The sequence below is a fragment of the Dreissena polymorpha genome, chromosome 8 (genome assembly GCF_020536995.1).
Source record: "Dreissena polymorpha isolate Duluth1 chromosome 8, UMN_Dpol_1.0, whole genome shotgun sequence".
NCBI classification, from domain to species: Eukaryota; Metazoa; Mollusca; class Bivalvia; order Myida; family Dreissenidae; genus Dreissena; species Dreissena polymorpha.
Genome location: NC_068362.1, coordinates 41,347,448 through 41,359,846, shown reverse-complemented (window position 1 = coordinate 41,359,846; position 12,399 = coordinate 41,347,448). Strand labels below are relative to the sequence as shown.

Sequence of the window (12,399 nt, the reverse complement as noted above, 5' to 3'; positions counted from 1 at the left end):
TTTTTTACTGGAGCTTTGTATATCAAATTTTTACATTTATCAATTTAAAGCATTTAATGACAAACTTCAATACATGCTTAAATCTGTGAAAAAGCCCCTTTAACAAGACACGATTTCAATAGACAATGCGCAGCGTTGATTTATTGATTTTATTGCAATTTGAAAGCAAGTTTAACAATAATGGCGAATAAACAGAACCGATGTTTTGTTTTAAAAGACTGCGTTTGCGCGATTCAAACTAAGCGTGGCCACCCCCTGCAATACACTCCGTATTTCTTTGATAATTTGTGCGCAAGCGTATGTTGCAGGCTGGGTGCCCATACGAATTTATTTGAATATTACATTAACTTGGGAGCGACTGGATGGTATTACGACTTTCCTGTTATTTCGTGAATGCATCAATTGACGTTAACAACATGTAATTTGGTGACCGAATTCCAACAAATTATGTTCTATTGTAGCGACAGACGAGGGTGTAACGCTCGTTGAATCGTCGGTTTTTGCAAGCGTAGCTGAAACCTCACTCGTGTGGACAGTCAAAGCGTCACTTTATTTATGCCTAGTTGACGTGTCACTGGTTAACCTACTTTGTACTCTGTTTAGCGGTCACATTTTTATTGTAAAGATTGCCATGAAATTTTGTTAAAATTAATTTTATGCAGTTGTCATGGAGTTAATTATACAAATTTCATTTCTCAACTTCATGACATTCAACACTATTTTCTACTTTGAACAACATGCCACGCGCCAACGGGAATCAATAATATGCCAATAATCAAAGTAAACTAGTTACTCAGTTGTTACGAACAAAAGTTAAGTTTTGTTCATTGGCAGTATCGTCTTAATCTTCTCGCGGTAACAATGTGATTTGTGATCTGGTAAGAGTAGGGTCTTTAAACGGTAAATGACACGGTTAATCAACTCGCGATACAAATGAGAACAGAACAATACAATATTTCATTGAACCCAGGCATGCATTAAAACATTTTACTGTGATTTTGGTCTGCGTATTTGAAGTTTTGTTAACCACTATTCGAAACTGAATTATTTCTGTTAAGTTGCACTGGCTGAACCAAAAGAATTATGTAGTCGTTTCTGAATAATCACGAAACAACCTACTAATGCATATGTGCTTGCCAGTTACTGAGTTTGTGCATTTCCATTCATTATATTATCGGCCTTGGCAAACAGCGTAGACCCAGATGAGACGCCGTGCGATGTCTGCTATTTCGTTACGCTGAAGATTTCCATATCCACGGGTGTTTTTGTGTCAAATGTTATGGTTTTTCAATAGATCGTATACTTATCTACAAAACAGCGAATTAGCGTTCACTTTACATCATCTATGTTATTTTGTTAATACTTTCTCGCGTTCTTTTCGAACCTGTATTGACAGCATTTGGTCGACGCCGTCTGCTATTTGGATGCTGAAGATTTCCATATCCTCTGGCGTTTTTGTATGTCAAATGTTAGTGTTTTCCAATGGATCGTATACTTATCTACACAACGGATAAGTAGCGTTCACTTTACATCGTTTGTGATGATGTTATTTTGTAAATACTTTTAAGCGTTCTTTCTGTCGAAGTCGGCCATTTTGACGTGTGTGAAAAAATACCGACGTTCCCGCAATTACCAAAATCCCCAGGAATCCCCGAGATCCCACGAAATCCCCATTAATATTGATTATTTATCGAAAAACTGCGTATTTTAATATAGATTGTTGCGAAATACACTGAAATAACTAATGAAACATTGTTTTTATGAAAGTTTAATTTCGGATATTTCGGTAGGGTATCGGTATATCCACATAACGCAATTTGTAATTCCGGTTATGTAAAACTTGCGAAATTTTTTCGTGATTTCATCAAAAACTACATTTTTCCCAGGTATAACGCCTACGCCAACAGGTAGATCGCATTTTTGTCCATATACATGTCAAATTTCAGCAAACGTGCTGGGCCAGTTTTCAAGAAACCCAAATCGCAGTGATTCTCGCCAGCTTAACGAAAGTTAGCCCCCTTTATCATTCGTTCGAATGAACGTCATCAATGATGACGTCCAATACATCACTCATTCCATAGATACACTAAAAGTGCTAAAATGCCTAGTGGGAAAACAAAGTTTAACCCTTCATGGATGGAGAAGTTGGACAACAGTGGAAAAACACTTGGATCATGGTGCAAGAGAGATACCGGCAATGAGTTTGCAAGATATTGTACTGTCTGAAGGAAGCCCATCTTGTAATTCTGGTGCTAATCAAATGATAAGTCATGCAGATGGATAAAAACACAAGGAAAACATGAAATACATGCATGATAATTCACAAAAGCGTGGAAGTGCTCAAAAGCCAAGCAGCTCTTAGGGTGGTGGGGATAAATCTATCTGTATGCAAGTACAAACATCACACAAGGAACAGATACAAAAGGCTGAAATCTTCTGGGCCCTCAAGGTAGCTTCAAGTGGGTATCCATACAGAACATGTGATGGCACTCCTGCTCTGTTTCAAGCTATGTTTCCTGGACCTGTGTCTAAAAAATTAGTATTATGTATTCCTACTTTTGAGGGAAAAGTTCCTACTTTTTCCTACTTTTTTCCTACTTTTCTTGCAAAAGTAGTTCCTATTTTTTCCTACTTTTTGAAAAAGGTCACTTGACAGCCTGAGACCAATATTGCTCACACATGTATGTGGAATGTTTCAGGCAGCTGGCAGAGGCGGAGTTACAGACCAATTTTGCTCACACATGTATGTGGAATGTTTCAGGCAGCTGGCAGAGGCGGAGTTACAGACCAGCATTGCTCACACATGTATGTAGAATGTTTTAGGCAGTTAGCGGAGGCGGAGTTACAGACCAACATTGCTCACACATGTATGTGGAATGTTTCAGGCAATTAGCGGAGGCGGGGTTACAGACCAACATTGCTCACACATGTATGTGGAATGTTTCAGGCAGCTGGCGGAGGCGGAGTTACAGACCAATATTGCTCACACATGTATGTGGAATGTTTCAGGCAGCTGGCAGAGGCGGAGTTACAGACCAACATTGCTCAGACTGTGACCTACACCCTGCCCAGTGGACAGGAAATAGAGAAGGAAGATATCCTTGAGTTGCAGATGAAGCGTTGTGTTTACCATTTTGGGAGAAGGGGCTAGGTCTCTTTGGATTGGGTAAAATTGTTATGACTAAAATTGGGAAATTGGTGTTGTTCTTTTGCTAACAAATACTTCAAAGTTAAAAATAAAAGTGTTTTTCGTTATTATGTTTACTAAAGTTTAATTTATAAAGCTGGATAGGGAAATTAACTTAACTTTCCAATATATATTTTTCACTCTTTTTTTTGGAAACCTTCAATTGCGAATTTTAGGCGGTAATTTGGGAAAACGTAATTCTTTTTGACTTATTTGACCAAAAAAACAGATGTGATAGCAATAAGTGGGGGGTTGTATCTAGAGAAAAAGTATTGAATAATACATAAATATCACTTGAGGAGTATAGTAAATATTGCTCTATGTAGAGTGATGCAGACCAAGGCTGAAGGCAGTGGTTGACAAATCACACTTGGGGGAGGGGGCAATATTAAGTATTTTTTCTGAAAGATGCATTTTGTATTTGTTTTAATGTTATTATTAAGTTTGATACAAACATGTTTTGCTTTAGATTGCTACCAGTAGTTGTTGCAGATTGTATAATCTTTATATAACTAAAGAACCAGACCTGTTTACTTCTACGGATTCGCCGTAGTTACTACGGATTATTTGGCTAAACTACGCACTACGGATTTGTACTGAAAAACTATGGATCCATCAATCAAAATGGTCAAATTTCAGTTTTTAATCGTACTTTTGCTTATTTTCGGTCTTTGCGGGTAATTTATCAATCATAATAATTTTTGCGCTTGCGTAGTAAGAAATGTTAAAATTCAAGCCTCCCGGGGAACGAGTGCTGATCGAGCTTGTCGAGTCGTCACCGAACAACAACTGACTTGCGTATTGGTTCGCAAATTTAGCCGAATATATACGATTTTACGTTGCTATCCAGTATACACATCTCTCTCTCTATTGCGGAGAATGCCGACGATAGTCGATGTATCGGGATTGAGCACGCCTGCTTTTACACACGTCCAAGATGGCGGCAAGCAGACGAAAAATTGCGATTAACGGCGAATAAATACCATTCAAATTAACAACGGATAGCATATGGTCATTAGGGAATAATGTAATGCGTGTGTCAATTCACGCAAAATACTACGTTTGAGATAAAAATAAAATATTTATCAGAAATATGCACCGTGAATGTGCGTCGAGGAAACAAGTGTTGGAAAATTGTAGTTCAGTCTACTCACAAAGTTAAAGCATTTATTATAATGAGTATCGTTCGCAAAAGGAAAGAGAGAAACATGATTTGATTTATATGTTAGTGGATCTGTGTATACTCAGATTCATATGCATATTCTGCTTTATTATGTTTGTTCAGCTGTACAGTTTAATGAAATAGCATTGAACTGAGGTTGTCAAGTGCAAGATATTGAAAGGTAAACAAATAAAATATATTATTTTAACTCCATTTAATACATTATTAACACAACAAGAACACTAAAGGGTGTTTGACAATATTTGTTTATGTTTTCCGCTTATGATATTTAATTTTAAAAAATACTGAATTGAATTATTAGCTACTCTCAAAGAGCTTCTGATCAAATGGTGTATTTGAGAATCTATAGATTATTGTAAATTTAATATGCATGTGGATGGATATTAATTAATAATTGTCTTCATTGTAAGAAATCATTAAAGCAGCACTTTATAATATAAAAATGCTGTCAAACATGCACTTAAAAACAATTTTAATTCTGTTACTTATAATCATAGTTATAATGCTTAATGTTTCCCAATGTCATGGTTTATCGCGCTATTTTTTCCAATTTAATGGTTTATCGCGCCGTTTTTCCCAATCCAAAAGGCAAAGGCTGTAACAAATATAAGCAAATAAAATCACTTAACAGATTTAATTATTAGCAAGTAAATTCATCTAATACTTTATGCACCGTTAAACTGATATGTGACCCAGTCATTGTTTTAATGCTCAAAATGATTGAAAAGGTTAAAACTACTGACAACAGCCCAAAACTACCGAGAGATGCCCTCTATACTACTGAGAAGCAATCGGTAGGGTAAACAGGTCTGAAGAACGCTTATGCCTAGGATCATGAAACTTGATAGGTAGATTGATCAGGACTCGCAGATGACCCCTATTGATTTTCAGGACACTAGGTCAAAGGTCAAGTTCACAGTGACAAAAAACATATTCACACAATGGCTGTCACTACAACGTAGTGCCCATATGGGGGGCATGCATGTTTTACAAACAGCCCTTGTTTGTGGTTTTTTGCCTACAAATGCAAAAAAAACTATACAATTTGATATAAAAATGTGCTTTTATACATTTTATTTGTGAATGTTCAACTCATAGAAAAGCGAGCAAAGTGAATATTATGTTTTATTAAACAAATTGAATGATACATTTATTTTATATAAAATGTTTTGGAAACATGCAATAAGGAATTTCGGGCAGTAATTTTGAAAATTATGGTACGTTCTTGTGCTGGGATTCACACAAAAAAGCCTTATTGTTTTTTGTTGCAATATCCACTGACATCTCTGTGGCCTGTGGGAATTAACTTTGAAAAAGGAAATCAGTCCCAAATTTACCCCCCTTCACCCTCTCCCCCCCAAAAAAAACAATAAAAAAACAACACTACAGTGTATGTTGGTTTCCTTGACAACGTGTCACCTGCGACATCTCCTGACCTGGCCATGGTACAGCAGTGTATCAAGGATGTGATGCATGTTCTGGGGGACTTCACAGCACGCAGGGAACCAGGAAGGTTGGAAATCTAGCATGGAACTTTGAGGGGAAAATGTTCAGTCATGCCCATGATTGAGGCCAAAAGTGAATTTTACACTGTTTAATTAGACACAGATATCAAGAGATGAGTGAGAAATATTTGTATCTGTTTAACTTATATACATCGAATCAAAAAAAAAATTGTTCAATGCCCTTAGTTAATTCAGAACAACTGTCTCTTACTTAATAACAGTTATTACAATCCGATGTCTGAAGAGGGTACTTTGTTTGATTGTCCTCCTTGTTTGCCTCACTTTCAGGAGCCGCTCTGAGTACATGAGCACTCTTCTGAAGGACCTGTGTCTCTACTACAGCTACAATGAGTACCTCATGGAGAAACTCATCAGCTTGTTCCCATCAGAGGTAGGCACCACATGGTTGTATGTCATGGAAGCTACATAATGTTCCAGTTCTTAGCCGGTATCCTTAGTTATTCCATTTTATGCCGTCAGCGACAAACTATATATTGTCCAAATTCCTCTTGACAAAAAACAGTTAATTTTCCTCAACCTAGTAATTAATTGTTGAATTTAAAAAAGAATTACCTCCCATTATGTTAAAGATACACATGACATTTTTAGCTTGACTATTATATATGAAATATATATAGTGGAGCTATATTACTCACCCGGGCGTTACCGTTCTGTTAGCGTTAGCGTGCAAATGTTAAAGTTTGCGTACCACCCCAAATATTTTCATTGTCCCTTGACATATTGCTTTTATATTTTGCAAACTTCTTTACCAACATGACCCCAATCTATAAACAAGAGCAGACAACTGTATCAAGCATTTTGTAAGAATTATGGCCCTTTTTCACTTATTAGCTCACCTGAGCGATAGCTCGGGGTGAGCTATTGTGATCACTCACCGTCTGGCGTCCGGCCGTCCGTCTGTCTGTCTGTAAACAATTTGTAAACATCTTCTTCTACTAAACCATTGAGCCAATTTCAACTAAATTTCATGTGGAGATCCCTAAGTCATGGGACAAAAGAATTGTTAAAAAAAATTTGATCACATAACCAAGATGGCCGCCATGACCATATATGGTAAAAACCTTAAAAAATCTTCTTGTCAGATTTTCAAAAAATTTCACAGGGATGACCTTTGAAGGCTCCCCTGAAAAAGTTGTTCAAAGAAATTTGATTCGTCAAAAAACATGGCCGCAGGAGCTCGTTGAACTTTGCATGTTTATTCGTTTTTGCCTATTTTGTGAAAACTTTCAAAAATCTTCCACATTTTTTGTCCGATCCTTTCCAAATTTGCACAGTGTCTTTATATCAATGAGGACACGAACCCTACAAAAAATGAGCATTATTGGTCCATGAAGTACAGAATTACCTCCCCTTGAATTGAGAAAATGGTGTTTATGCAATAAAGTCCAAATTTTTCATCCAATTCTTTCCAAACTTGTAAGGATTTAGCATGGTTCAAACAAGGGAAACAACTACGGTTTATGCATGTTCTTTTTATTACAGATTTGCCTCCCTTTAATTCATTCAAAATCTCATTTTACAGCAGAGATTCCAAATCTGACCTGTAAATGAGCCCCATATTTACTGCCAGTGCTAGGTTACCTTTTCCCATTTGATCATTCTTAAGTATTGGTCTTGTAATGCTGCTACTGCTTCTGCTACTGCTACTGCTACTGCTACTACTACTACTACTACTACTACTACTACTACTACTACTAATACTACTACTACTACTACTACACCACCACCACCACCATTCACAGTGACAAAAAACGTATTCACACAATGGCTGCTACTACAACTTATAGCCCATATAGGGGGGGCATGCATGTTTTACAAACAGCCCTTGTTTCTATGGGATTTTAACCACAACTGTTCATGTTTATCTCCGACACATATTTTTAGGTCACCTGTCATGAAGTGACACGGTGAGCTTATGTGATCGTGTGATGTCCGGCGTCCGTTGTGCGTGCCTGCGTGTGTCCGTGCGTCCGTCCGTCAACAATTTGTTTGTGTAGACAGTAGAGGTCACAGTTTGCATCCAATCTTGATGAAATTTGGTCAAAATGTTTATCTTGATGAAATCCGGTTTGGGATTGTATTTGGGTCATCTGGGGTCAAAAACAAGGTCACTAGGTCAAATAATAGAACAACATTCTGTAGACAATAGAGGTCACAGTTTTCGTCCAATCTTTATGAAATTTGGTCAGAATGTTTTATCTTGATGAAATCTGGGTTGGGATTTTATTTGGGTCATCTGGGGTCAAAAACTAGGTCACTAGGTCAAATAATAGAAAAACCTTGTGTAGACATCAGAGATCACAGTTTTCATCCAACCTTTATGAAATTTGGTCAGAATTCTTGATGAAATCTGGTCGGGATTGTATTTGGGTCATCTGGGGTAAAAATCCAGGTCAAATAAATAGAAAAACCTTGTGTTGACAATAGAGGTCACAGTTTTCATCCAATATTTATGAACTGTGGTCAGAATGTTTATCTTGATGAAATCTGGATTGGGATTGTATTTGGGTCATCTAGAGTCAGGAACTAGGTCACTAGGTCAAATCATAGAAAAACATTGTGTAGACAATAGAGGTCATAGTTTTCATCTGATCTTAATGAGTCAGGTGAGCGATTCAGGGCCATCATGGCCCTCTTGTAATATGCATATTACTTTAGTTACATTGCCATAACTTCTTTGCCCCCCCCCCAAAAAAAAAAATTAAAAAAAAATAATGTTTTTTCCCTTTTTTTTTTGAAAGATTGTCTAATAAATGACCACACCCCACATTATACCCCCCTCTCAACTCCCCCCCCACCCAACCGAAAACGAATATTTTTTATGTCCCCCACTATAGTAGTGGGGGACATATTGTTTTTGCCCTGTCTGTTGGTCCGTTGGTCTGTTGGTCTGTTTGCGCCAACTTTAACATTTTGCAATAACTTTTGCTATATTGAAGATAGCAACTTCATATTTGGCATGCATATGTATCTCATGAAGCTGCACATTTTGAGTGGTGAAAGGTCAAGGTCAAGGTCATCCTTCAAGGTCAGAGGTCAAATATATGTGGCCAAAATCGCTCATTTTATGAATACTTTTGCAATATTGAAGATAGCAACTTGATATTTGGCATGCATGTGTATCTCATGGAGCTGCACATTTTGAGTGGTGAAAGGTCAAGGTCATTCTGCAAGGTCAGAGGTCAAATATATGTGGCCCAAATCGCTTATTTTATAAATACTTTTGCAATATTGAAGATAGCAACTTGATATTTGGCATGCATGTGCATCTCATGGCGCTGCACATTTTAAGTGGTGAAAGGTCAAGGTCATCTTTCAAGGTCAGAGGTCAAATATATGTGGCCCAAATCGCTTATTTTATGAATTCTTTTGCAATATTGAAGATAGCAACTTGATATTTGGCATGCATGTGTATCTCATGGAGCTGCACATTTTGAGTGGTGAAAGGTCAAGGTCATCCTTCAAGGTCAAATATATGGGTCAAAATTGTGCATGTAATGTCACTTCTGCAATATTGAAGCTAGCAATTTTATATTTGAAATGCGTGTGTATCTCAAGGAGCTGCACATTTTGAGTGGTGAATGGTCAAGGTCAAGGTCATCCTACAAGGTCAGCATCACAAACACATCTTGTTTTAGCTAGATTGCATCAAAATCCTGTGGCTTATTGAAAGGCTCTTGAATCTGTTTCCTGGGTTAAATCAGTACTTTGTGTCTTTTGGGAAGATCGAAAGAATGCTCCCACAGTGGGGATCGAATCATTGACCTCCTGGTCTATAAGTGGACGCCATATCCACTATTCCACGGCGACATGCAGTTAAGGAAGTGACATGCTTAAGTTCGACAAGAAAAAGAAAAATGCACAATTTTATAATTTATAGATCTTTTTTGTAATGCTGAACATTATAACTATCACTTGATCTAACATGTATTCTACGTCTTCATTTCAATTAAAGCTTCGTTATCAGTGTAATGTAACCCATAAGATACATGCTCAGTGTAGTGTAACCCACATTCAAGGCGCCACCTCAGAGTACCTGGCCGGTCACTACGTGCTACAGGGGGGCTCCAGCTTCCTGCCTGTGATGGCCCTGGCCCCACAAGAGAGTGAGAGAGTCCTCGACATGTGCTCTGCCCCCGGGGGCAAGACCACGTATATAGGTCAGTTTGAATCTATTTATTTTAGCTCAATTGCTTTGAAAGCCTAAGGCTTATTAAAAAGCTCTCAAGTCCATTTACTGGGTAGAACCAGTCTTGTTGTCTTTGGGTCGAGATTTATAGAATGTTCTCACAGTGGGGATCAAGCCCGTGTCCTCCTGGTGCTAGGTGAACACCATATCCACTAAGCAACGTCACCCACAAGGATATAGGCGATCTGGCCATCATGCTTGGAGACGGTTTCCAACACGTCTCAGGTAGGGTATGAAAATCTTCCTCTTGTCTGGTGATTTCCTCGGTTTTGATTGAAAATTTTCATCAGAACAGTTAATGACTTTAGTGGGATTAGTGCAATTATCTTATTTCATGGTCCAAATTTCTGGTCACCAGCTGCTCTGATGTGTTACATGTGTCCGTTTGCCAGCCGCTCTGTTGCGTAACACGGGCATGCTAATTGCTAACAATTGGTCCACTAAATGATGATGGTCTCTTGTTTTTGTTTTCCAGCTGCTCTGATGCGTAACACGGGCATGCTGTTTGCTAACGATGCCAACAAGGAACGTGTACAGGCGGTGGTAGGAAATGTGCATCGTATGGGGATCACCAACACAGTCATCTCTGACGTGGACGGCAGGAGGCTGCCTGAGGTATGGACCAGGGCCTGGTCTCGCATCACATGAGCCTCATTCTGTGAAAACTGGGCTTGATGCATGTGCGTAAAGTGTCGTCCAAGATTAGGCAGGAGGCTGCCTGAGGTATGGGCCTCATTCTGAGAAAACTGGGCTTAATGCATGTGCGTGAAGTGTCGGCAGTCTGCACGGGCTAATCAGGAAGACACTAACCGCTTAAATGGTATTTTTCCTTTAAAGGAAGTCTCTTAAGGACAATCCAGTCTAGGCTGAACGTGTTGTCCCCGATTAGTCTGTGCCAATAGCACAGGCTAATCACAGACTTTACTTAATGCACATGCATTAAGCCCAGCACTGGGCTACAATCCTATGATTGGGGGTTCGATTACCAATCTGGTTACATAATATTAGTGAGCAATGGTCATGAACTTAATTTAGTTACTGGGCCTTTAGTATTGGTAAACCAGCTTACAAAGAAACGTGTGAGTATGTTAATTGACCATTTTGATGTAACTGAAATACTGTACAAAAGGGTAAAAGATCTAAATAAAAAAACATCATACATGTACTGCTTAAGCTGTATATTTAACAAATCAAGATGCAAAGCAGTTTGTCTGCCTGAGTCCAAAATGAGCATTTTTCTAGCATTTGAAAGATGCATTATTTATCCATTAAAACCCGTGGCCATGCTGTTGTATGAATTAAATGTCCATTAAAACGCCTGGCCATGCTGCTCTTTGAATCGAATGTCAATTAAAACCCCTGGCCATGCTTTTCTTTGAATTATTTGTCAGTTAAAACCCCTGGACATGCTGTTCTATGAATTATATGTTAAATAAAACCCCTGGCCATGCTGTTCTATGAATTATGTGTCCATTAAAACCACTGTTCTATGAATTGTGTCCATTAAAACCACTGTTCTATAATTATGTGTCCATTTAACCCATTTTCTATGAATTATGTGTCCATTTAAACCGCTGTTCTATGAATTAAGTGTCTATTAAAACCGCTGTTCTATGAATCATGTATCTATAATCAGATCATGAAGGGGTTTGATCGTGTGTTGCTGGACGCTCCCTGCAGTGGGTCAGGGGTAATCTCCAAGGACCCAGAGGTCAAGGTCACCAAGGACGAGGCGGATATCTTGCGATGTTCCCAACTGCAGAAGGAACTTCTACTGGCAGCGATAGACTGCTGTAATGCAAAGTCAAAGACTGGGGGCTATGTTGTGTACTCAACCTGTTCTGTGTTGGTAAGGGAGAGAACTGCTGACCCTGCAAACTTTCTTAGTGACCCCATTTTACTAACATGTCAGCAACGCCTAGTTGTTTTCGTGATAATATTTTTCAGAAATTAGCCAATAGGGTATATATTTATTGTTTTGCCCTTTGTCGATTGTAGAAGTAATTAAAGTATTTTTTTTCTATGTCAAAACAAAAGAGGTTATCTTACAGGAAATGGTGCAGATGTTTAACCTATTGCATGCTGGGATATTTGTCGTCTGCTAAATTGGTGTCTGCTGAATTTCTAAAATCATCATTTTCTTCATTTTTTTTCAAAGACCACTATCAGAATAGCAAACAGTTTGGATCCTGATCAGAGGCCACGTTTTGTGGCGTCTGATCAGGATCCAAATTGTTTGCAAAGGCCTTTAAAATTCGGTTCCAGCGATAAAAGGGTTAAATTGACTGCAAGCATTTTATTGCACCCTATCTTG

At 38.3% G+C, this 12,399-nt stretch overlaps 1 protein-coding gene across 1 annotated transcript; it reads left to right on the top strand.

Moving 5' to 3' along the window:
- Positions 1-3,517: 3,517 nt before the first annotated feature.
- LOC127840465 (26S rRNA (cytosine-C(5))-methyltransferase nsun-1-like) lies at positions 3,518-12,356 on the top strand. Its single transcript, XM_052368883.1, has 7 exons — positions 3,518-3,542; positions 5,760-5,883; positions 6,164-6,266; positions 9,882-10,056; positions 10,561-10,700; positions 11,722-11,934; positions 12,351-12,356. Exons 1-7 carry the CDS (start codon positions 3,518-3,520, stop codon positions 12,354-12,356), a joined length of 786 nt encoding a protein of 261 aa, XP_052224843.1.
- Positions 12,357-12,399: the final 43 nt, after the last annotated feature.

Bases quoted from the DNA above. Each gene is read 5' to 3' on its own strand.
- LOC127840465 (XM_052368883.1), top strand. From the start codon at position 3,518: ATGCAGACCAAGGCTGAAGGCAGTG. The intron at 3,543-5,759 runs GTTGACAAATCA...ACAACACTACAG, and splicing joins GACCAAGGCTGAAGGCAGTG to TGTATGTTGGTTTCCTTGAC. The intron at 6,267-9,881 runs GTAGGCACCACA...GTAACCCATAAG, and splicing joins TCAGCTTGTTCCCATCAGAG to ATACATGCTCAGTGTAGTGT.